The sequence below is a fragment of the Prunus avium genome, chromosome 4, assembly GCF_965620075.1.
Source record: "Prunus avium chromosome 4, drPruAviu1.hap1.1, whole genome shotgun sequence".
Classification (NCBI taxonomy): domain Eukaryota; kingdom Viridiplantae; phylum Streptophyta; class Magnoliopsida; order Rosales; family Rosaceae; genus Prunus; species Prunus avium.
In genome coordinates this window covers 17,921,061-17,946,039 of record NC_142287.1, presented here as the reverse complement: position 1 = coordinate 17,946,039, position 24,979 = coordinate 17,921,061, and the positions used below count along the sequence as shown (strand labels likewise).

General features: G+C 38.9%; 1 protein-coding gene and 2 pseudogenes across 1 annotated transcript; 2 read left to right on the top strand and 1 right to left on the bottom strand.

Moving 5' to 3' along the window:
* Positions 1–4,807: 4,807 nt before the first annotated feature.
* Positions 4,808–9,573, top strand: LOC110755219 (calcium-dependent protein kinase 8-like). Its single transcript, XM_021956398.2, has 9 exons — positions 4,808–5,153; positions 5,465–6,064; positions 6,755–6,878; positions 7,007–7,150; positions 7,366–7,518; positions 7,602–7,717; positions 7,851–8,018; positions 8,260–8,490; positions 9,184–9,573. The coding sequence occupies exons 2-9, from the start codon at positions 5,555–5,557 to the stop codon at positions 9,337–9,339; spliced, it is 1,602 nt and encodes a 533-aa protein (XP_021812090.1). The 5' UTR covers positions 4,808–5,153; positions 5,465–5,554; the 3' UTR covers positions 9,340–9,573.
* Positions 9,574–19,025: 9,452 nt separating this feature from the next.
* On the bottom strand, positions 19,026–22,684 carry LOC110755232 (4-hydroxybenzoate polyprenyltransferase, mitochondrial-like; annotated as a pseudogene).
* A 1,587-nt stretch (positions 22,685–24,271) lies between these two features.
* Positions 24,272–24,745, top strand: LOC148294944 (asparagine--tRNA ligase, cytoplasmic 3 pseudogene; annotated as a pseudogene).
* Positions 24,746–24,979: the final 234 nt, after the last annotated feature.

Sequence of the window (24,979 nt, the reverse complement as noted above, 5' to 3'; positions counted from 1 at the left end):
CAGTCACAATCATATCATCAACATAAATAATTAAAGCCGTCAATTTACCTTTATGACGCTTCAGAAACAAAGTATGATCAGAGTTACTTTGCACATACCCAAACTTCTTCATAGATGCAGCAAATCTTCCAAACCAAGCTCTTGGAGACTGCTTTAATCCATACAAGGATTTCCGTAGCTTGCACACCACACCCTCCTTAGAAGTCACAGGGATACCTGGTGGAGGATCCATATATATTTCTTCATTGAGATCACCATGGAGGAATGCATTTTTGACATCAAATTGTAGCAGCGGCCAGTCACGGTTAGCAGCTAAGGATAAGAGTACGCGTACAGTGTTGAGCTTAGTTACTGGAGCAAAAGTCTCTGTGTAATCCACTCCATATGTCTGAGTATACCCTTTTGCTACCAATCTTGCCTTGTAACGGTCAATGGAACCATCAGCCTTGTGCTTCAAAGTAAACACCCATCTGCACCCAACTGCCTTTTTTCCTTTTGGTAAAGGAACTAACTCCCAAGTAGCATTCTTGTTCAAGGTTTCCATCTCAACATGCATTGCATCTACCCAGTTTTGATCAGATAGAGCATCCTGCAACTTAGTTGGCACACATACACTAGATAATTGACACAAATATGATGCATATGACTTAGATAAACGATGAGTTGACATATAATGGTTAATGGGATATTTAGACTTGGCATGTATATAAGGAGAATATTGTACTTTAGGTTTCCCACGGGTAGTACGTGGGGGCAAAGAATAGGTAGGCATATCACTAGAAAGTACCTCATTATCACAACTTGATTGAGGCAATGGCAGGGCAGAGGGGGGTATATTATCAATTTCATCTGTACGAGAGTCGCCAATATCACTGTTACGTCCTTCTGAGAGAGGCTCGAAAACACCATCATTTTTGTCTGGCGACCGGTCGTGGCTTTCCTCGCGATCGGTCGCGTCACTCGTATCGGTACTGTTATCGCTCGTCGACGCGGGCGACTGGTCGCTTCCTATGTGCGACCGGTCGTTTCCAAGCAGATTCATTAGCGACCGGTCGCCCACTTCTACACGACCGGTCGTATCCAGACAGATTTGTTCGCGACCGGTCGTTTCCTCACTGTGACCGGTCGCTTCGCTCGTATCGGTACTGTAGTCCCAGCTCGACGCGAGCGACCGGTTGCGTCCTATGAGCGACCGGTCGTTTTCATCATGTTCGCCAAAAAATTCCCTATTTTCCACTCCGAAACTCTTCAATTCACTCCCCCTCTCCCCCTGAATTGAAGAGGAGGGAGAAACATAATAGGGTACTTCTTCATGAAATGTGACATCCAAAGTGACATGTACCTTCTGAGTAGGCGGGTGATAACACTTATAACCTTTCTGAGTCGTAGAATAACCAATGAAGACACAGCGGAGAGCACAAGGATCAAGTTTACTCCTTTGATGAGAGTAAACATGAACATACGCAACACACCCAAACACCTTCGGAGGTAACTTAGAGACCGAAACCGGAGGAGTAAGAGCACATAACACATCAAGTGGAGTCTTGAAATCAAAAACCCGACTAGGAGTACGGTTAATCAAGTAGGCGGCGGCTAAGACACCATGTCCCCAAAGATGATGGGGAACAGACATATCCAACATCAGAGAGCGAGCAACTTCAAGTAACTGGCGATTCTTCCTTTCAGACACACCATTCTGTTGAGGTGTAAATGGAGTGGTAGTTTGGTGAATGATACCTTGATCACGAAAGAATTGGGCCAAGGTATGATTCACATATTCACCGCCATTATCAGTGCGAAATACTTTAACACGAGCATGGAACTGAGTAGACACCATGGCACAAAAGTCAGGAAGAATAGAGGCAACATCATGTTTATTCTTCATCAAATACACCCATGTTAAACGAGTGCAGTCATCAATAAACGTCACAAACCAACGGAAACCATGAGAAGTCACACGAGCAGGACCCCAGACATCAGAATGTACTAACTCAAAAGGCAAAGCAGCTTTATTATTACTTAAGGGAAAAACAGTACGGTGGCTCTTGGCCATTACAGAAGTCTCACATTTGAAACTAGACTCATCACATGAACTAAATAACGAAGGAAACAAATGTCTAAGATAACCAAACGACGGATGTCCTAAGCGATGCCATAACTAAAGTTGATGCTTGTCCTTGACACTGCCACTCAGAGCTTTATTAGCGACACAATCACGAACTGCTGCAGCCGCCAACTGTAAGTAATATAACCCCCCTATCCGTTTACCATGCCCAATCTTCTCGTGAGTCCTGAGATCCTGGAAAAAACAATGGGTAGAGTAGAAGGTAGCAGAAGCGTTAAGTGTATCAAGTAAACGCCCAACAGATAACAAATTGCAATGAATATTGGGAACCAAGAGTGCATGAGAAAGGGGTAAAGAAGGAGTAAGATGGATGGTACCTTCACCGGTAACTGGGAAAGGTAAACCATTAGCACTAGTAATATATGGGTCACGAGGGTTATGCGACAACTCATCAAACATTTTATCATTATAAGTAATATGATCAGAAGCACCAGTGTCAATTATCCAAGTAGTAGAACCCATACCTGGCATAGTATCAGAAGCACACAAATTTGCAGATGGAGTCGGAGGATGGGCCTCATCAGGAGTCACAGTGTAAGTGGCCTTGGGACCATACATACGAGCTTTGTAGTCAACAAACCAATCAGGGTAACCATGCTCCTTAAAACACTTCTCAGAGTAATGATCCCCATTACAATGGCGGCACTTAGGCGGACCTTCAAGAGGGCTAGAGGTGGAGGCAGAAGGACGAAACCCAGCAGAAGATCCAAACTTTTTTGACGGTGGGCGACCGGTCGCGACTTGCGGGGCGACCGGTCGGTGACGTGCTGGATCCATCTTAAGAGCCAACGATCCTCCTCCAAGCATAGCGGACTGACGGGTATCTTCCTCCATGACGATGACATAGGCTTCGAGAGGGGGTGGAACAGGACTAAGAGCAAGAATACGGCTACGAACACCATCATACGGTGGATCTAGCCCACCAAGAAAATCATAAACTCGATCGGCTTCAATTTCTTTCAGACGACGAGCCCCATCAGTAGAACAATTAAACTCATGCGGACGCAGACAATCAATCTCTTGCCAGATAGCATGAAGTTTTTCATAGAACACTTTCACAGATTCACCATTCTGACCTATAAGTATGGATTGCCGTCGGAGTTGAAACAAACGAGAACTATTCTGAGTCACAGTATAGGTCTTCCGAGCAGCCTCCCATATATCAAAAGCAGTATAACCATGTTCGAACAAGGCACAAACTGGTTTAGTCATGGAATTTAGAAGCCATGACTGCACCAGACAATTATCTTCCTCCCATTCGATATAGTCAGCGGAGTCTTGAGACGGAGCAGGCTTCTTCCCATTGATCCAACTTGCCATACGACGACTAGTAATCGTAATACGCGTACCACGAGACCAAGAGGCATAATTGGAGCCATCCAATTTGTCAGATGTAATCGGGGTAGAGTAATCACGCAAGGAACGTGCCTCCTTCGGTGTAGATGCACTAGTACCAGTCACAACTATGGAATCATCACCCATGATAGATAGCAGCGGAAACAAACACAACACAAAGCAGATACGATAAATACAGCACAGGCACGGGCACAAGAACCCTAAAAAGAAATTAGGGCACAGAGTAGAACACTGCACAAGAACCCTAAAAAGAAATTAGGGCACAGAGTAGAACACGGGTGGGCACAACACACACAGGTCACCAGAAAGTCGGCTCTGATACCAAGTCAAACAATATGGTAGAATATTTTCAGATGTATTTCATTCTCCGAAAGGAGGTATTTATAATACAGGTTACAAACCCTAGTAGGGTTTAATTAGGAAATAAGTGGAATCCTAATTACATAATATCTACACAAAAGGAAAAAATAAATAAAACCCAAATAGAATAGGACTCGCCAACACTATTTACCTCCTTTCTTAAAAGGAGATACTCATCCTTACTGCGAATCATAGTTTGACATGTATGCAAAAATAATTCATCAAAATTATAAAAAGAAAAACTTTTGCGCACATATCACACTGCTATTTACAGGAACATAAGAGCTCCTACTTGCATAGTAAGAGGGAAGTATTTTCCTTCTTGATACCGTTGGTAGCAAACCTACCACCCAAATTGCCGTCACTATCATCCAAAATCGAACCCAACCACTCTGACGAAAGACTAGAAAATCTTCGCAAAGAATATACTCCCTCCTGTCAATTGCAATTGATAAACAAATACCATATAAAATTTTTCACCAAAAAACAAAGACATTAATTATTGGTAGCCCTAGGATTATTTATTATTGGACACGTGGCATCTTGAAGTAAGTTGAGTAGGTTTGGGAAGGATTAGATTAAGACATGATCCATATCTCTACAATACAACTATGCTCTCCTAAATATTTGGAGAGGGTGGTTTTCTTGTTTTTAGAAACCACAACCAACTTTGGTTGAACTCTTGGGTGAAACCCAACTGTTCAAACTAAAAATAAACTAACAATCATTTAGTTAGCAATGAATTAGTTTACACTAATTACAATTAGTTTTCATTAATATTTATTTATAAATAAATAAAAACACTTTTTTCCAGGGAGAAAAAAAAACAGTTTTGAAGTAATATATATATATTTGATGAAATTTGTGGAAATCTGTGACTTGTAACTTTGTAAGGTTAGCTGGATATTTTGGGAAGAGAGAAAAAAAAAAGGAAAAGAAAAAAAGAAAAAGGGAAAGGGAAAGAGAAAGAGAAAGAGGAGGTTTGTTTTCTGTTTCTTTTGATGGTTGACTCCCAAACAAAAGAAAAAGTTTGGATTTAAAGAGAGACAGAGAAAAAGAAGAGAAGGAACGGATTTAGAGAGAGAAACAAAGGTCTCTGTGAAAGAGCTTTGACTCTCTCTCTGCAAATCCATGGCGTATTCACACCTTCAATTTGTCCTTTCACATCCTTGACCTTCAACCCCAAATCATTCATTTCTAGAATTAGGCTAAGCTCTTTCATCTCCAAATCTCATCTGGGTATCCTGCAAAATCTCTTCTCAGTTCCCTGAAATTCCCAAAAATCATTATAATAAAAAAAAAAAAAACAGAGGTGAGCTTTGTTGGTCTCCAACATTTTGACCTTACCTTCATTTCCTTTGAAAAGAATAGAAATTTGGACCTCTTCCATTTTTGTCTTCTTTTATGTGAACTGTTTTTTTTTTCTTTCGATTTCTTAAGAATCACTGATTTGTGGTGTGTTTCTACAAAGAATCTGCATTTTAGATTTAGAAGAAACAAAAAATCTCACTTTCTAAATTTGCTTTCTGAAAAAACAAAACCTTGGAGCTGAAAATGTTATGGGACTCGCATTTTGGATTTGTCATTATGATTGTCTGATTTCCTTTCTAATTTCCTGTACAGATTTCGATTTATTGACCTTTCTGCTCAATTGGGTCCTCTTGAAATCTGAAGAAAATACTGGAAATTCTGAAATATTTGAGGCTCTGATTCATGGGAAATTGCTGCGTAACTCTTGGCACACCTGGCCAGAACAAGCAGAAGAAAAACAAGAAGAAACCCAATCCCTTCGCTACAGATTTTGGTGGCATTAATGGAAAAGATGGTGAGGCCAAGCTATGGGTCTTGAAAGAACCGACAGGTCGAGACATTTCGGTCCAATACGATCTGGGTCGCGAGCTCGGCCGAGGTGAATTCGGAATCACATATCTTTGCACAGAGGCTTCTTCGGGTGAAAAATTCGCCTGCAAATCGATATCAAAGAAGAAGCTGAGGACCGCTGTGGATATTGAAGACGTGCGGAGAGAAGTTGAGATAATGAGGCATTTGCCTCCGCACCCAAATATTGTCACATTGAAGGACACTTATGAGGATGAAGAAGCGGTTCACATTGTCATGGAGTTGTGTGAGGGTGGCGAGTTATTCGATCGCATTGTTGCTAGGGGTCATTACACGGAACGCGCAGCTGCAAGCGTAATGAGGACCATTGTTGAAGTTGTTCAGGTTAGATTTGGCTGTACTAGTGTGGTATTAATTTGGTTTAAATTTGGATATGGTTCTGAAATTTTATAATTATGTTCTACATTAGAATTGTTATAGAAGTGTCATATGGTTTGTGTTATATTATGATGTTCTTGTTTAGGGGAAATGTGAGATAGAGTACGTTGTTGCTTTATAACATATTGGTTTTGTTTGTGTTATAAGTTTGTGATGCTTCTTCTTCTTATCATTTACACTATTAAATGGTAAATTGAGAAACAATTGGTGAGTTGAATGTTTTCCTCCATCCTCATATTCTGTATCAGCACTTAGCAGTGCTGCTATGTATTTTGTTAATTGGTTTGAGTTTCTCGTTGTTGATGTTGAAAGTAAGTTTACTATGCGAACGATATTGGTGTCTACATTTTGTTTTCATTGGCTTATATTTCGTTTAGGTGATATGCCGGTTATTTGGACATTTGGATAATATAATATGCTGGACCATGTTATTACTAGAATATAACTAGTTCCTGTGCACTGAATGTACTTGTCTCTACTATAACATAACTAGTTTCTGTGCATGTTAAATTAATTATCTGCTGCTGACGCTTCTATTGATCTTCATTGATTTTCTGTTGCTGGATGATGATGTCCAGTCTTCTGTGATGTTATTGTGAAATACTCTGGTTTATTTACTTGCATTTTACATTGCAGATGTGTCATAAACATGGAGTAATGCATCGGGATCTCAAACCAGAGAACTTTCTATTTGCAAATAAGAAGGAAACAGCCTCTTTGAAAGCAATTGATTTTGGATTATCTGTGTTCTTTAAACCTGGTATTGCACTCCCTCATTTTTCCTGTTTAATAATTTTCCCTCATTCTTGAATTTCATATTTTAGCATCATTATATCATCTCTATATCTGGCATATGATAGTGTAGCTAAAGGTTGCTATATTCTGCAGATGAGCAATTTAATGAGATAGTTGGAAGTCCATATTACATGGCTCCAGAGGTTCTGAAGCGCAATTATGGACCTGAGGTTGACATCTGGAGTGCTGGAGTTATCCTGTATATTTTACTTTGTGGTGTTCCACCTTTCTGGGCAGGTTTGTCTCTTTTACCAGTATTTATATTTTGATTCTTTACAACTTGTATAGGAGTTAAAGTGGAAAAGGGATGTAGAAAATAATACTCCCATTGGATTGTTTTGCTTATCAAATATCTCTGATTGAGATCATCCTGAACAAAAGTGTGCCTGCTGGTGTACTTGCTTATATTATTAGTACTTGCTTCTCATAGTTTCAAAACTTTTTCCCTGTAGAAACTGAACAAGGGGTAGCACAAGCAATTATTCGATCTGTCATTGATTTCAAGAGGGATCCTTGGCCAAGAGTTTCTGATAATGCGAAGGACCTGGTGAAGAAAATGCTTGATCCTGATCCAAAAAAGCGGCTGACTGCCCAGGGAGTGCTTGGTAATTACAGTAATATGATATCTTATACAATTGAAAGATTTATTGCCTTATATGACAAGTTCTTACTAACTCTTTCTGTGTAGATCATCCTTGGATACAAAATGCCAAGAAGGCCCCAAATGTCCCACTTGGTGAGACTGTGAGAGCAAGGCTGAAACAATTTTCCATAATGAACAAGCTGAAGAAAAGAGCCCTTGGGGTAATGTTTTTTTAGTTTACTTTTCATTATAAAGTTATTGATGTCCCATAGTTACAGAAATGTTGGCTACTTGTATCATGCGTGAAAGTTGCCCTCTATGCTTTGTCTGAACTTTTGAATATTTTATCCATAGGTTATAGCCGAGCATTTGTCAGTTGAGGAAGTAGCTGGCATAAAAGAGGCATTTCAAATGATGGACACTGGCAACAAGGGCAAAGTAACCATAGAAGAGCTTCGAAGTGGTGTCCAACAGCTTGGGCAGCAGATTCCTGATCCAGATCTTCAAATACTAATGGAAGCTGTAAGCATCAATTTGTGCTTGGCCAACTTGTCCTTACTTTTAACCGTGGGTTGGATAATAATATGCCTAACTCTGCATCATGTTAAATCTTGAGAAGCAAACTAAAACCTGAGCTGCAATATTCATTGCAAGGATTCAGCTAAAAATAGGAATGTAAAGAAGTTCTGGCTGGGGATTGAGTATCCCAATGAGTTTTAGGATTTCGTGAACTGATCAACTGATTGATTTCTGATTCCTACAGGCTGATGTTGATGGCGACGGAGCTCTGAACTACGGAGAGTTTGTTGCAGTTACAGTTCACCTTAAAAGGATGGCCAATGATGAGCACCTACGTAAAGCTTTCGCATTCTTCGATCAAAACCAAAGTGGTTTCATAGAAATTGAAGAATTGCGAAATGCTTTAAATGATGATGTTGACGCAGGTGGTGAGGAAGTCATCCATGCAATTATGCATGATGTGGACACAGACAAGGTTAGAATCACAGTTTTGAGACAGTTAACTTCAAAAAATTTTATTCTTAATCCAAAAAGATTTTATCTCAGCATACATGACTAGAGGGCTCTATTTTTATGCTAATTATGAATCATGATATCATATTTCAGATTTTCACGGTCTTTCTGGACTTTTGACTTCCCTTGGAGATTTCCCCTTATAATACCTTGCCATGTATTGGTTTTTGAACTGAGGCTAGATCATCTTAGCTAACTTTCCTTTATCTTCTTGTCTATTGATGCTAGAAATTGTAGTTTTTAGTTGCTTTCTATTGTGAAAAATACTTATCCTGAGAACAGACTGGTTCTGTTACTCCGTATTCTGTTCCTTCTCTAGAATCGTTGTATACTTTTTCCCTTCGATTACACACAAATGAGGCCAGTCGTGCAAACTGCAGGATCACCTCTTCTTCTGTCACTTTTTTATTCCGCTTTGTTGTTTGTTTTTCTTTGATCAATGATTGAATATCACCCTCATGAAAAGGGTTGACTTATGCAAAATGTCTTCAGTTTGTAAGATTACGTTTTAATTACTCTTGTTATGTAGCATGCATCATTGTTTCTATCGAGTTATGCTTGTATGTATCCATTTCGTTTTGTTATGTTTTTAAATTTGGTGTTGTGCATGTATCATTGATAACTTGAACTGCAACTTGCTTGTATCATCTTGCAGGATGGGCGCATAAGTTACGAGGAGTTTGCTGCTATGATGAAGGCTGGTACAGATTGGAGAAAAGCATCCAGGCAATATTCACGGGAAAGATTTAACAGCATAAGCTTGAAGTTGATGAGGGAAGGGTCTTTACAGTTAGCCACTGAGGGTAGATGAACCAACATTCTTTTGGTCTTTTTACTTTTTACTTTTTACTTTTTTGAACCAATATTTATTTGAAATTAAATTATGTTTAAAAAGTTAAAAATTCCGTTGTTTGTTGGCGGGCATATCTCTTCTTTTCTGTTTCCCCATTCTTTTTCCTTTTTCTTAAGAAAACTTGTAATGTGGAGAGGATCAGAGTGAGGGTCTTAGCGTCTTTTTCAATAGCTATGATTAGGATTTTTCTTTTCTTGAGGTAATTGCAGGAAAAAGGAAAAATTAGTATTAGAGGGAAGTTGGTGAAACTTATTGTCAACCTCAAATTCAATAGGTGGTTGTAAATATGTGAATTAAGGCTTTTCCCACTAAAAGGATTGTCTAAAGTCTAATTGCTTAAATGTGCTCTTGGAATTTTTAATTTTGGTCATTAAACTTGTGGAATTTTTAAGACAAAGAAAGATCAATGTTTGATTTGTCTTTACTATAAAACATGTTTTTATTTATTTATATATTGCAATTGTAGCATGATGAACAAAACTCAGCTGCCAATTTATTTTGAAATGGGTGTTTGGCTTTGCACTTGGAATCAAAGTTCCTCAAAGGTGTGAATGCTGCCTCTCTGCTACTTCTCCTGCCAACTCTGGTTGCCCATCAACTCTTCGACAACTCTTCCATCAACTCTTCAATGTCTTTCAAATAAGCTAAGGTTGATGAAAAAGTGTGATCCAAGAAACCCACATACCATTTGACTTAGAAGCTTGGACATGACAAGTTTGTCACATGAAACCCAACGTCGGTTTGCAAGGCTGGCTTGACTGGCTTTTTCAATATCTCAATTTTCTCTTCTTAGGGTTCGTTTGGGGGCGATTTTGGGTAGGTCAATAATTATTTCAAGTGGTTTAATTAAAATAACTTAAGGTGATTATATAGAGAAGTACGTGGGAGGTGCTTCTCCCCATAAGTGATTTTGGCCCTCTAAAAATCACTTCCAAACAAACTTAAGACTTTATTGGTTTTGTAAACACTTGTTTCTGTTTTATGATAGGAGTATTTTGGGTCTGATTTGTTCAGATCCGTGAAGCCTTTGAATAAAGGGAAAGGTGCATCTCAAACAAGAATAAAAACAAGGGTTAACATCATTTTACCTCCGAAGGTTTGAGGTCATTCTTGAAATGGACCACGGAGTTTTAGTTTTGTCAATTTATGCCCTACCGTTTTAAAATTCGACCAATTTATACTTTCCGTCAATTCGACCGTTTGGTTTCTGTTAAGTGATGACGTGGCAGACGTAGGTCCCCTTTCTCTCTCACATGATAAATATTTTTTTTATTGAAAAAAAAACTCTCTCCACCTCCTTCTCTCTCATCCCCTCTCTCTCAACACTCAACTACCAAAAAATCAATAAAGATTTTTAATTAAAAAAAAACCTCTGTTCTATCTCTGTACACGACGACCATGGTCTTAAATATCGGAGGTATCGGAAGTATCGGAAGTCAAAAAACACGGAAATATCGCAAGAAATATCGGGATATTATCGTTATCGGAAAAAATTGAATAAAAACCACGGAAATTGTAAGAAAAACTTGGAAATTTTTATTGAAACTTTGTAGGATGTTTATTTAGTCAATTATCTATTAGTTTATCACAAAAAATTGGAAGGAAATGCATTGCATGATGGATTTAATTGATTTAAGTTGATTATATAGCGAGCTGGCAAACACCGTAAGTGTAGAAATATGTAGTAATTAATGAAAGAAGATTAAACACACCATAATCATTTATATATAATGAATTACTACAATATTTTACACTTTATACATTGCATGGTAAGATACATGAGTGACTTAGTACCACATAGAGTTCCTATGAGGTTCAAAATTTTCACTATCTTCATCATCTCTATGTGTAGAGTAAGTATATTTTGAAGAGTAGTCATCAAATGATAAATCCCCAAAATAGTTTTCCATGTAATTGTTAACATGCCACCCATATGGATCTGAGATTGGTTGACGTTGTCCATAAGCAAAATCATTTGAAGATTGAGTCTCGGATTCTTTCCATGTGTCACTTGATTCCATCCCAACAGGAATGGGATATGAAGGGTAGGGAAATGGTTGGTTATGAGTATAACCATAGTTACTACTTCCTACTCCAACAGAGTCCGAAGTTATAGATAACGAGTCATCTTCTTGACTTGACAATGTCCCCTCGCCTCTTTCTCTACGAGTATAGTTCTTCCCTATGGCACCAATTCCTGGTCCTGCCCGCCTACTGCCATGGTAGGGTAAGTAAAAGCAGGTGAGTGGTTGAATGGTAGGGTAAGTAATGTAAGTTGAAAAAACGTTGGTGAGTTTTATATTTTATCCATTTTGTAAACCAAGCCAGGAATTCAAAGCTAAATTTTATATTTTATCCATTTTGTAAAAGCATGTGAGCATTCTGTCGGCTAGACATGCTTTGTTTATTAGCTCAATGAGCTACTTTTGTATTACTCTAGGAGACATGCTTTCCGTAGAGTACCCAAATCAGTTCAATGAGCTACTTCAGTTCTCTACATTTTTTGAGTTTCATATCGGGATATTATCGATAATATCTCGATATATTGACCAAATCATTCATAAAAGTGTTGAAAATATCTTTCCGATATTATCGGGATAATATCGATATATTGACGATAACTATATGGTTAGTTGTTAAAATATCGGACCCCCAAAAATCAGATATTATCGGGATAATATCGGGGATATTATCGATATCGGACCACCTCCCTATCCCCCATATCCTCACAGTCAATCACTGGCCATACACCCACCCCCATCCGACCTACAGCCCCCACCACTCCCTTCTCCCTCATCCTTCATCCCGACCAAAACCACCCCCCCTCCCCATATCCCGATTCCAGACCAAACCCCTGTTCTCCCGACCCCATTCTTCCGATCTCATTCTTCCTCATCCCGACCAAACTCCCCGTTCTCATGACCCCTTCTCCCTCATCTCGACCAAACCCCCCCAACCCCTTCCCCCTCATCCCGCCCCCTTTCTCCCTCTTCTTGACCAAACCCCCTAACCCCTTCTCCCTCATCCCGCCCCTTTTCTCCCTCATCTCGACCAAAACACCCACTTCTTGTAATAGCCGAGAAATTTTAAAAAAAAAAATCAGAATTTTAAAACACTCTCTCTCTCCCCTGTCGCGTGAACCAGCCCCCCCTCCCCCCTTGAAAAATTGCAGCCACACTTTTTCCTCGATAACCACCACATCCAGCCATCTCAACCCACGAAACCGACGCCGAAACGACCGCGCTGCCACCGCCTTCGAACCCCAGCCTTTCCCCCGCCGTCACCATCGCGCCACCGCCTTCGCTAGATATATAATATTGATCGAGAGAGGGAGGTAGGAGTGCCGGCTAGAGATCAGTTTTGTTAGTTTTCATGACCAGCTTTGATCAGCTTTGATCAGTGTTGTTAATTGGTAGTATCAACATAACATAAACATCCTCCGTATGTATGTGAGAGTGAGAATAATCAACGGTTTCAACTAACAACCACCACATGGCTGTTAAAAACAAGTAGTGCCTCTGCCTGTGCTCTTCAATTTATAATATTCATTAATTAGTTATTCACTAATGTCTTGATTGCCAAAGATTGCTCCGAATTTTCCTTCAAAACAAAAACATGATGCCATGTAATAATGTAACAGAGAAACAAGAGGTGAGGTGAGGAAAACCCCTTTCAAATCAAACAATATGTTAACTGGAAATAACGGTCTTAAAACAAATTGACCAGCATTCCTTCACTTTCCGTCAAACCAAACAATGCACTGGAGTGGACAAACCAAAGTTTAAAAAGTTGAAGTAAGAGTCGCTTACCACATACAAGGCCAACCCAGTGAGCCAGCGAGCTTCGCATAAGTTCGCAATCCAAGTATGGTTAAACTATAAATTCAGCAGACTAGCCTGGACTGATATCATGGTTTCCAAGTTCAGAGCAGAATTTGGTTCCCAGCATGACAAAGATGTTTTAAAAATTCGTTTTTTTTTAAGGGCTTGTCCAATATAGATCCCTATATTTTCTATTTCCTAGACATATACTCATTACTCTATAAATCTATGTGTAAAATCCAATTTCAAATTTAAATGACTAGTAGGATATAAGTAGTCGTAATATTCCTATGTTTTTACATCAATGCCACTAGACTTCATATTTTATTTATAATTTATTTCAAGCATTTCATTAACTGCCATAATTGTAATTAATACTCACTATGAATAGCATATCAATCACCCCATTTCTTTTGGTTGTCATTCCCTCTCACATATCGCCCCCTAAAATTGCAAACAAAAAAAAAAATCTGTAAATTACATATCCAATAATGTACCTACGAAAAATATAAATATAAATATATACGTATAAAAATATAAATATATTATTTAAATAAAATATAGGTATATTATTTACCAAACAAATTAAAAAAAACTAAGTCAGGTACTTTGTAATTGAAATTTCAGTACATTTTTCATATTTTTCATAAATTAAAAATAAGTACACAATAATTTATAGAAAATATAGGTACATTATTTACCCATCGGTAAAGTATTTTATAATATACCTATAAATACATTATTTGGAGAGGAAAAATAGGTTCGTTTAAAAAAATAGGTACATGGTTTTACCAGGTACATTATTAGAGAAAAAAATAGGTAGATTATTTAGAGAAAAAATAGGTTCATTTAAAAAAAATATTTTTCATAAAACAAACAATAAATATATTATCAAATTTTTTTTCAACATAATTAGAATGTACACTATTATTCATAAAACTATAATAAAATAGATTATTAGTAATATAATTCATAAGAGGAAAACAACATAATTTTTATATTAAATAAACCAATACGTTAATCACATGTAGATTACTAATACGTTAATGTTGAATTTAATATTTAATTTCAAATAAGTTTCTAAATTAATTCCTACATCCATTACAACCATTTGAAAATCTTTCCAAATTCAACGTGTGTCATTAGTAACACCCCCACATAACACGTTAACTTGTAAATAGGGGTAGTTTTGGAATCCGAAAAATAGAATAAATCATATTTTAAGCTAGATAAGGTAACTTGCTTACTTGGATCTTAGTCACAGGTTTTATTTGAAAAAAAATGGGTATTTTAAATAGAAAAATAAAGGAAAGGGTTGTAGGTGATTAAAAATGAATTTTATGGGTCTAAGCTCAATTTACTATTTTTTTAATTTGAGGAAACAATTCAATGGCATGAAAACTCTACTTGGTGCGTGTTTTTCTCACTAGTTGCTGCCTAGGACAAAAGGAGTTTTCCTATTTCTAGTACTAATTACAGCTTCTTCAACATTTGAGGAGGGAAGCAATATGATGTGTGCGTAAGTTTTGTATGCGTGCATGTTGAATGAACTTGTTGGTAAAGTATGCTATCCCTTTGCACGAAGTGAACCCCGAGTAGCTTTGGGCTCAGGAGACACTTTCCTGATTTGGTGACATGCGTTTCTTTCATGTCAATATGATATTTTGCAGGAGCATCCATATCCAGTTGCATTGCGTGTGCAAATAGAATCTTGGACAGAGCTTATAATGATTTGACTAAAACATACGGCAACGGAGCCCCTGATGGAAGATGAAGTTGTTTCGGTGGGAACATGGAGAAAATGGGGATCGATATGATATTTGTTGATTCCCCAGCCATGGAGTATGAAATATCGGATCAGCAAAAGAAGCGAAAACCAGCAGCTTCATCCACCTCAGCTAGTAAAAGAACTCAAAGAATCATCAAGGAGGAGATACAAGAACCCTTGGATGAGAAACCACATATAGAAAAAGGGTTGGTTGGCGATGAAGAGGACAAAGACTGCTGCTCAATAAAACGCATTGTTGCTGCACTTGAAACTGTACCTGGCATGGATGATGAGCTCTTCTTGGAAGCTTCTCTAATTCTAGAAGATGATGATGATAAGAAAGCCAAGATGTTTGTGGCAATGGATGTTGCAGCTCGAAAGAAGAAGCTATACAGAAAACTTCGCCAGTAGCATCTAAGTTGCTCGTCAGTATGCAAGTGTAGTTTTGATATGCTTATCACCCTCGTGCTTTTTTCCTCATGTAAATTATCTCCACACTATTATGAGTTTAGGTTTTGAAGCTTACAGAGGCCCATGTACAAACCTCTTGCCGAATCTTCAAGGGCCCAGGCCACTTCAAAGGACCTTGCGCAGCCTATAAGACGAAGCCACGTGCAAGTCCACCATGGCCCCTTGCCAAAAGTCTAAATACCTTCCCCCCCCAAAAAAAAAAAAAACAGAGGGTCAAACCAGCCTTGCCAAACGGCAAGGCCTATGCTCTGGCTATGGCTCCGCATCAATACTCCATTTCATTATTTTATTGGAAAATGCATATCTAATTGCATGGCTTTGCATGGCTTGCATGGCTCTCGGCAATACCTCCATTTCAAGTCCAAGGGAAAGCCCACATAAAACCATGAGATGTGGTGTGGTGGTAGCTCACCTCATTCCTTAATCATGAGGTTGGGGGTTCGATCCCCGCCCATGGGAATGGAGCGCATTTCGTGGCCAGCCGTTTACCTCCATTGGGAGAGCTCCCGCGGCGAAAGGGATTAGTCACTGCTATCGGCGATGGATACCCTTGGGTCTCACCTTAAAAAAAAAAGCTCACATAATTCATTCCGAATTGCCGAACGATAACGTTGGGCATGGTTGGGCATGATTGAGCCACCTTCTCAACGGCACAAATCCTACCTTTTGGTAGGAGAGGATTGAGCCAAGTGATATGCTTAGACCTCCAATTGATCTGCAAACTATTAATCAGCAGCTCAGGCTTCCTTCTTGTCTTGAGGTGGTCGAGACTAATCGTGCTAAACAACAGGCCAACTCCCCATGGATGTGCTGAAGTCAATTACCGAACGATAATTAAAAAAAGAGGGAAAAATACAAGGTGCCCCAGACTTTCTGCAAACTGCCGTTTGGCACCTTCCTTGGATAGCATTATTGGAGGGAGTCCACGTTGCATACTTTACTAAAGAGATAAGTGATATCTTCCACACCCCTTTCATCTTATGTTATCTATATATATAAAGCAAAAGGCAGAGAATGGTGAAACATTCAAAATACCATAAAATGCCATTGGTTAATGCAAACATTAAGAATTGAAATTATTAATTAAATGAGGATGCTAAGGTAAATTCCCACTTTTTCATATTAAAAAAAATTAAAATTAAAAGAAAAATCAGATAATAGATCCTCTTTTTATGGAACACAACTACCCATTATCTTTTTTAATTCTAAAATAAGTTTAATTTTTAAAAAAAAAAAACTCTTCCAGGCGCGAAAGCGCATGCGGAGAGGTTAGTACTATATAAAGCTTCAGACTTTTATCAATATATAAGGCTGCCAACATGCATGGTGAATACCAAAGTGATAACCACCAAAAGGCACCCAGCCATGCAACTACGGGAAAAGCTGAGCTACTTGGCTTCATCTGAAGAAATTAACAAAGCCAATCAACAACCAAAACAGCACACCCATCCAAGAGATTGATCAAGCCACCCAAAAGCCTTGAGAGACCACCATCTCCATGCTGAAGGAGGGCTGAAGCCATGCTGACAATTTGGGAGGCCTTGCTGAAGCAGAGGATCCACGAAACCTCCTCCCAAAACACATACGTCAACCTTGCTGAAGCAACCACGACCTAGGCTGCAGGCTGGATGCGCACACGGGCGGCTTCCAATCAGCCCTTCAATCAAAGACGCGTACTTTCCTTCGGATTTTTCTCTTTTCCAAACCCTTGCCGCCACTTCAAGGACCCAGACCACCCTCTTGCCGAAGATCCGGGAGGCCTAAAAAATATTCTACAATACACCCTTGCCGAACGGCAAGGGCTGTGCAGAACCTAGGAGGGTGCTCGAAATTGTAAAGCCTCAATGATCTTGCCTTAAGCCTCCTTTTGCGGAATTGTTGTGCTACCGAACTATTGTCCCCCAGCCACATTTGCAGAACGACAGGGATCTTGTGAAGGAACTCGGGGGCTAAGGTGGCGCACACAAAATCGCGGTTTCTAATTCCGAACGGCAAGGACCGTGACGGCTCCACGTTAGAACTCTTTTCACACCGTTGGGACTCACACCTCTCTCTTTCCAAAAGCCCTCTCACATCTCTTTTAGGAAGCTTTAAAAGACCCAGCTTCAGAGCCATGCCAAAGGTACAGATACTGAACCTTCCTTTCAAAATCCTTGCCGACCAGCGATCGTGTGGAAGGTGGGGAGGGAGGCCTCAAATTTTTTTTCAAATCACCCTTGTTGTTCGGCAAGGGCTATGCAGAAGCTACGAAGGAGCTCGTGCATGCACGACCTCCTTCCAACTATATGGCCTCCTCCCGAATGTACAACCTCCGAAGGCCCAGCTCAAAATTCACGCCCAACCCAAGCCGGCACCTTCCCTTCAGAGATCTGAACGTAGTGACTTGTGCTCCAGCTACACGACACACGTCGCACACTTGCTGAAGCCCCCTTTTTTTATCGACCTTGCCGAAACAACACTTATCTCTCATTTTTCGAACCCTTGCCAGAAGCCCAGCTCACCAAAATACAAGAGGCCCAGCCCCCAGAAATTCCTCTTCTTCCAAAAAAAAAAAAAGAAGAAGAAGAGAAGATATTATTATTCGGCACCCGCATGTCTAAACATATCGCCTTGCGACATGCAAGCTTTGTGTCTCCTTCAGCACCCCCGTGCCTAGCCACATTGCCTTGCAACATGCAAGCTTTGTGTCGCCTTCGGCATCCCCTTTGCTTTCGGCACCCTCGTGCCTAGCCACATTGCCTTGCGACATGCAAGCTTTGTGTCGCCTTCGGCACCCTCGTGCCTAGCCACATCGCCTTACGACATGCAAACTTTGTGTCGCCTCTGGCATCCCCTTTGCCTTCGGCAACCCCCGTGCCTAAGCACATCTCCTTGCGACATGCAAAGTCTTATGCCTTCGGTACCTTGTCTTGCAACATGCAAGTCTTATGCCTTCGGCACCCTCGTGCCCTTCAGCACCTTGTTTGCGATATGCAAGTCTTGTACCTTCGGCACCCCCACCTTTTGGCGTACTATGATGCCCTTCGGCACCCTTGCATAACAAAATGGGGACTTGCAAACCACTTGACTTTTTGTTGCAAGTTCCCTCCCTCCAATGTCCTTCTTACCCGGGGACTTGGGGGACTATGGGTAGTGCACTATACGACTTGGAGGATGAACTACGGTGTTGCCTTTATATTTGGGTCCAACCCCATGTACAAATGCAAATACACATTATGGACGTAGCCCATTCATTAAGGGTGAACCACGTATATCTCGTCTTCTGTATATTTATCGTTTGCCCAAATCTTCACACACATGCTGAAGGTCCTCACCTTCACCCATCATCCATCACACCTCATCACTAAGTTGGACTCAATCTTGGCTGAACCATTTTGAGCATCAACATGTTCAAAGCAAAACAAAGTAAAGAAATCTTAAACCTAAATGAGCTTTTCCTTCCCTAGTGTATGAATTCCTCCAAGTTATATTTTTTTCAATATTTACCTTTTTTGTTTCTCTTTGATTGGAGAAATATGCAGTATGGCAAAATTAACATTGATGCAATACGCCGATTTAATCTCTATGATTACTTGAAATCAAGATCATATCACGAAAAATACACACTTTCTGTTGCAATCAACCCGGGATGAAAGGTTGGTAGTCCATATCTGCCAAGCTAATTGTCCAGATGCAGACGCCAAAAATACACAGTATGGCCACCCTGCTCCACAGTTGAAAGATTGGTGTGAGGATGTGGCAGAAGGAAAAAGAATTGGATTGAAGTTCCAATAATGGTAAAAGAAAAAATTATTTTAAAAAAACAAAAACAAAACGAAAATAAAGGAGGGAACAAAACCGGTTTCAGCATTATATCGACTGAGGGCAAGACTGCTGATGCACATAATTCCAAACCCAGTAATCCACTCCTTAGTTGAATCACCAAATCTCAATGCAATAGACTTAACACCTACTTTCAGATCATCTTCCTTATCCTGCAAGTATAGTCAGAAACATCATTTGTTGGATTGCATGAAAAGTTCTCTTATTCCTACACATATTCCATAGTTTCATCACACACAAATCTTGGAAACTATAACTTCTGACCATGTGATGTGAGTACTACAGTGACATATTTGCTTTACCTGATGTGCGTATATCGTATCGTACACAAGTGTCCAGCAAACTCCAGAAAGGTACAATGGGAGCACTATAGCTGGATCAATGCTTCCTTTAACTGCACCCATCCTAATAAAGCTCCCCAATTAAAGGTCAAACTAGCAACAATGATGAAGCCCCCAAAACGCGGCTGTCAATTCCAATGAAGTAAACAGAGGTTCATGCTTGCAGATAATATTGGTTTAACCAGATTTATTAACTAAAAAAGCCATGGATGCAAGGGCAGATATAAAAAGTAAACTAACCTATAATTATTCAGTTGAAGGAGAATTCCAAGACCCAAAAGCAATTGAAATCCAAGAAAACAGATCCCCTGAAAAGGTGTCAAAAGACCACTTGCAACTGGCCGCAATTTTGTACGTTCTACCTGGAGTTAAAAAGAAAAGGCACTCACAAGTTCACAACCACAAGATAGAAAACAAAACAGGCAAGGAAATAAACTGCAAAAGCCAGTGGACATTACCATGGTATCAATATCCCGTCAAGGAGATCGTTTATGGTGCATCCAGCGCTGATCACCCCTTAAGAGCAGAGCCCCACATCCAAATAGTGTTATCATCTTAATATCAGGAAGGTGTCCTGGGTTATTGACCTGCACCAACAACCATGTCTTTCACACAATCTCAACTTAAAACAAATTCACAAGCATTCCTTCACTTTCCATCAAACAAAACAATGCAGTGGAGATAGGTGACTAAGCAGAGGTTTTTTTTTTTTTGGTGTTTCTCGAGGTAGGTGACTCAAAAATCAATGAACTGAACGAACCGACTGAACCGAATCGAATTGATGAGGACATCTTTGTCAAACCCATTAGGGTTTACAAAAGAAAGAGATGGAAGAGGAAGTCATTTAATGTGGTCTTCAAAACTGGCATTTTTTTATTCCTGCGATTAGTTTCTAACTTGTTCTCCAAGTTTTCCTGATTATAGTAAGATTTTTAAGTTTTCCAGATTTTAGTAGGAGTTATAAGTTTCCTATTTTATTTATGTTAGAATTTCTGTTTTAGCAAGGGATTTTTTTAGGGAGCTTCACTAATATACCCAAAATAGAGGCTGAAATTATAAAAAAAACCCCACATAAAATGCACTTTAGAAACACACCCAAAATCCATTTACTACATAAGAAATTAGTGTTAAAGTTCTTATAAATCACAAGACTACCACTGATGCCCAACAAAAAAAAAAAACTCAAAAAACACCCAAAACAAGCCCAACCCAATTTTATAAAAAAAAAACCCAAATATTTTATTACAACACAAAAGTGTCTTGAAAACTGTAACTACAAGCATGCATATTCTTCATTAAACAATCTCTACAAACCGTCTGTTCATTTCATCATCTTCATCATTTATGCAAACCGAGCACGAAGCTTGATCTACTTTCAAAAACCAACACCACACACTAACCTCCACCTACAAAACAAAGACAAAATTTCACAGAACAATTTCAACAAGAAAATGCTTCAAAAGTAAGACATTTAAAAACCAAACATTTACTGTAATGTTGATTAATTGCTGTAAAGTTCTAGTATAGGGTAATAACAGTATTTTAGATTCGAATCTAGGACAAAATCTTGAAACTATATTGGATTTTCATTATTGAACTGATTGCATAGGACTATAAAATAGTCGATTTCCAGCAACTCAAAAAAGAAAGAGATATTTAGTCATATACTCATTCTTAACACTGCTAGTTTACTTTCATGTTGATTAATGACTGTAACGTTCCAGTATGGGGTAATAACACTGCTTGTTTCCTCTGAAATCCTATTTCGAATGCATGTCTACCACCGTAAAGTTCCAGTATAGGGTAATAACACTGCTTGTTTCCAATGAAATCCTATTTTGAATGCATGTCTACCACTATAAAGTTCCAGTACAGGGTAATAACACTGCTTGTTTCCTATGAAATCATATTTCTAATGCATGTCTACCATTGTAAAGTTCCAGTATATGGTAATAACACTACTAGATTCTTATGAAATCCTATTTTTAATACATGTCTACCCCTTGTAAAGTTCCAGTATAGGGTAATAACACTGCTAGATTCCTCTGAAATCCTATTTCTAATGCATGTCTATCCCTTGTAAAGTTCCAGTATAAGGTAATAACACTGCTAGTTTCATATAAAATCATACTTCTAATGCATGTCTGTAAAGTTCCAATATAAGGTAATAACACTGCTTGTTTCCTATGAAATCCTATTTCTAATGCATGTCTGTAAAGTTCCAATATAAGGTAATAACATTGCTACCTAACAGAAAATTATAGTCGACTCAAAAATCAATAGTGCATAAACAGAAAAAACATGAATATACTCAGATTCAATTGAAAAAACATACCTCAATTAATATGATAACTGAATCAAATATCACAAATTTGTAACCACAGCTCAAACCAAAACACAAAAGCAAATCCACAACCAAACTGAATCTGAAATCAATCCAAATTATAAACAAAAAGAAATTAAAATCACAATTTAAAACTCAAACGAATATCTAAATACAAATTAGAACGAAATCAGAAAATCCAATAGCTTATCTCCAAATCGGCAATAACAAAAATAAACATATAAAATAAAGAAGAATTGGATCTACATTTCAAATTTAAACTCCAAAACTGCAAAAATTATGAAAACTTAACTAGCAACTTAATTAATTGAACATGAAATCACCCAAATCATACTACAATAAAATCGAATATGAATTCACATTAAAAAAAATCAAATACCTCAAAATTGAAGATCGCAAATCGAACAGGATTTTATACTGAGCCATTTCATCCCATGAATCCGCCAAGTCATTGTCCATTTGCTCATGTTGCAAATCCTCCAAATTTTTCACAGATCCAGCATACTCACATCATACTAAATTTAATTTTCCTTTTCCTTTTCCTTTTCTTTCCTTCATTTGTCAAATAAATAAATAAATAAATTATTTTACTACATAAACATACCTTTGCAAGATTGACGTAAAAGAAGAGTGGTTTCTTGGTATTGGAAACTTGAATTCTGTTCTTCTTCGCTGCGTCAATATTGGCTTGCTCCTGTGGCGATACTGCAACTCTCTGCATTTGAACTGTCGCCATTTGCGTTGCTCAATCTCTCTCCAACTGTCGATCTCTTGCTTTCTCGTCACCTCTCTCTCTCTCTCTTGCTCTCGAGAAGGGGAAAATTCATGAATTTGATCGGCAAGGTTGGAGAGAGAGAGAGAGAGAGAGAGAGAGAGAGAGAGAGAGAGAGAGAGTTACTTGAGAACAGAGCTTAGGATTTCATCGTCAAAACTGAGGTGGAAGAACAAAAACTGAAAATTGGGGTTGAAGATGAAGATGAGAGACTGGAGGATGTAGGTTTTGATCTGGTGTCTGGTGTTTATTAGGAATTCCAATTTTATGTTAAAAGGGTAATAAAGGTGTTTCATCTTCATAATTAAATTTAAAAAATATACAGCTGTTGATTTTTGGGTTTATTTTGGGTGTGTTTATATACATTAAATAGTATAGGGTATTTTTATAGTTTTATGTCTAGAAATTGGTATTTAACTAATTTTCTAATTTTTTTATCCTATTGTCTTTAGGTTTTAGTTTGCTATAAATACCCCTCTAATCTAATTCATTATGGATTTGAATTGTTGAGATATGAAAAAAAGTTTATTTTCCAGATCCTGAAGTGAGTCCAAATCTCTCTCTTTTATTCTATTTTCTGTTTTACATTGTTTTTGCTTCCGCTAAACTACCTAAATACTCCATTCACCCATATCCAACATCCTGTCTATCTCTCTCTGTCTCGCTCAACCTCATCCTTTCTCTCTCTGACTCGAGCTCGACTACCTCACCTTCTCTGTCTCGGCCGGACCCTTCTCTCTCTGGCTCGACAGCACCGGAGACTTTTCAACGAAAACGGTAAAAAAAGTTTTTTTTGTCAATTTTGTTATTCAAGTTTTGTGTTTTTGTCAATTTTGTTCTGTAAGTTTTGTTTCGATTGTATGGTGATCTTAAGTTTTGGTTCTGCATATGTGAGAGCTGCTGTAGGTTTTGGATTGTATGTTGGAATATTTAGGGGTTTTTGAGAGCTGCTGTAGGTGATTGTATCATTTTAGGTAAGTTTTGAGAGCTGCTTTAGGCAGTTGTGTCAGTGCAGAATTGCCAACACACAGGACCATTGTAGACTTGTGTCAGTGCAGAATTGATTTGATTGTGTATGCATATTCTGTATTTTTGCATAAATAACTGAGTGAAGTGATAGTATGTGTGTGTGCTTGTGCGTTTATTAGTATTGAATTCATGAATTCCATGTCTTCAGTGTTACCTGTTTTCGGCTGTGCGAGTTATGTGCATTTTAGCTGGTTTACATGATAAAAATCAGAAATCTTAATATAATAACTTAATGATATAGTAGTGGCCGTTAGTTTCGCTGGTCCTATGCTTCATTCATGCAGGCCTTGCATATCTCTGTTCTGTTATGAATTCCCTGAGCTTTTTATTTATTACCCGCATATACTTTTAGCTTTAGACCGTTCTGGTGTGTTCCTGTCTTGTATTTTCGAGATACCTTGGTGCATACCTTGATTTTGCAGCTTAAATCCTAATAAATGGTTGTCCTTTGCCTTTACATACACATTTTCTTTAGGTAACAACACCCGGCTTTTGCTTGACTTTGAATTCCAAATCTTTGTCATGGTGAATGGCGATTCCAAGCTGCTGGGTGCCCAACTAGGCGTCCTTACCTTAAATGGCACTGCCTCCATTGCAAAAGCGGAATTTTCCGATATAATTCCTATCCGATCCATCATTGTGCGACCTGATGATGACTGGTCTGCATTGGCCGGCCAGCGGGTTCGGGTTGGTGGCTGGGTGAAGACTGCTCGGAAGGGAAGCAAGGGTTCAAGATTTTTGCAGCTGAATGATGGGTCATGCTTGGGAAACTTACAGGTGTTTGTGGAAGCAGACAAGGTTGACCTCGGGCAGCTTGCGCGGACTGGTATATGTGTTGTCGCAGATGGTGTGCTTAAGCTGCCCCCGGAGGATAAAGAGCAGAAGGTGGAGCTTAAGGTGGAGAAGATGGTACATGTCGGTCCAGTCGACCCTGCTGATTACCCTTTGCCCAAGACCAGCCTACCCCTTGAGTTTGTGAGGTTACTTTTGGAGTAGTTACTTCCAACCTTAGGGTACTCCTATTACGGGCGCTGTCTTGAATCAAGTTTATATGATTTATGGGATAAATTCTAAAAGAAGGTAGAGAGGAGTGCGAGCGAGAGAGCAAATTCTAAAAGAAGAGAATGAGATGGCCATGCCATTTAGCAGCAAAAGCACCAATCTTTTGTCAAGGTCGTGACACGGTCCTCTCCGTCTCTGTGTCTGTTTGTATTGGCTCTTCCCAGTTCA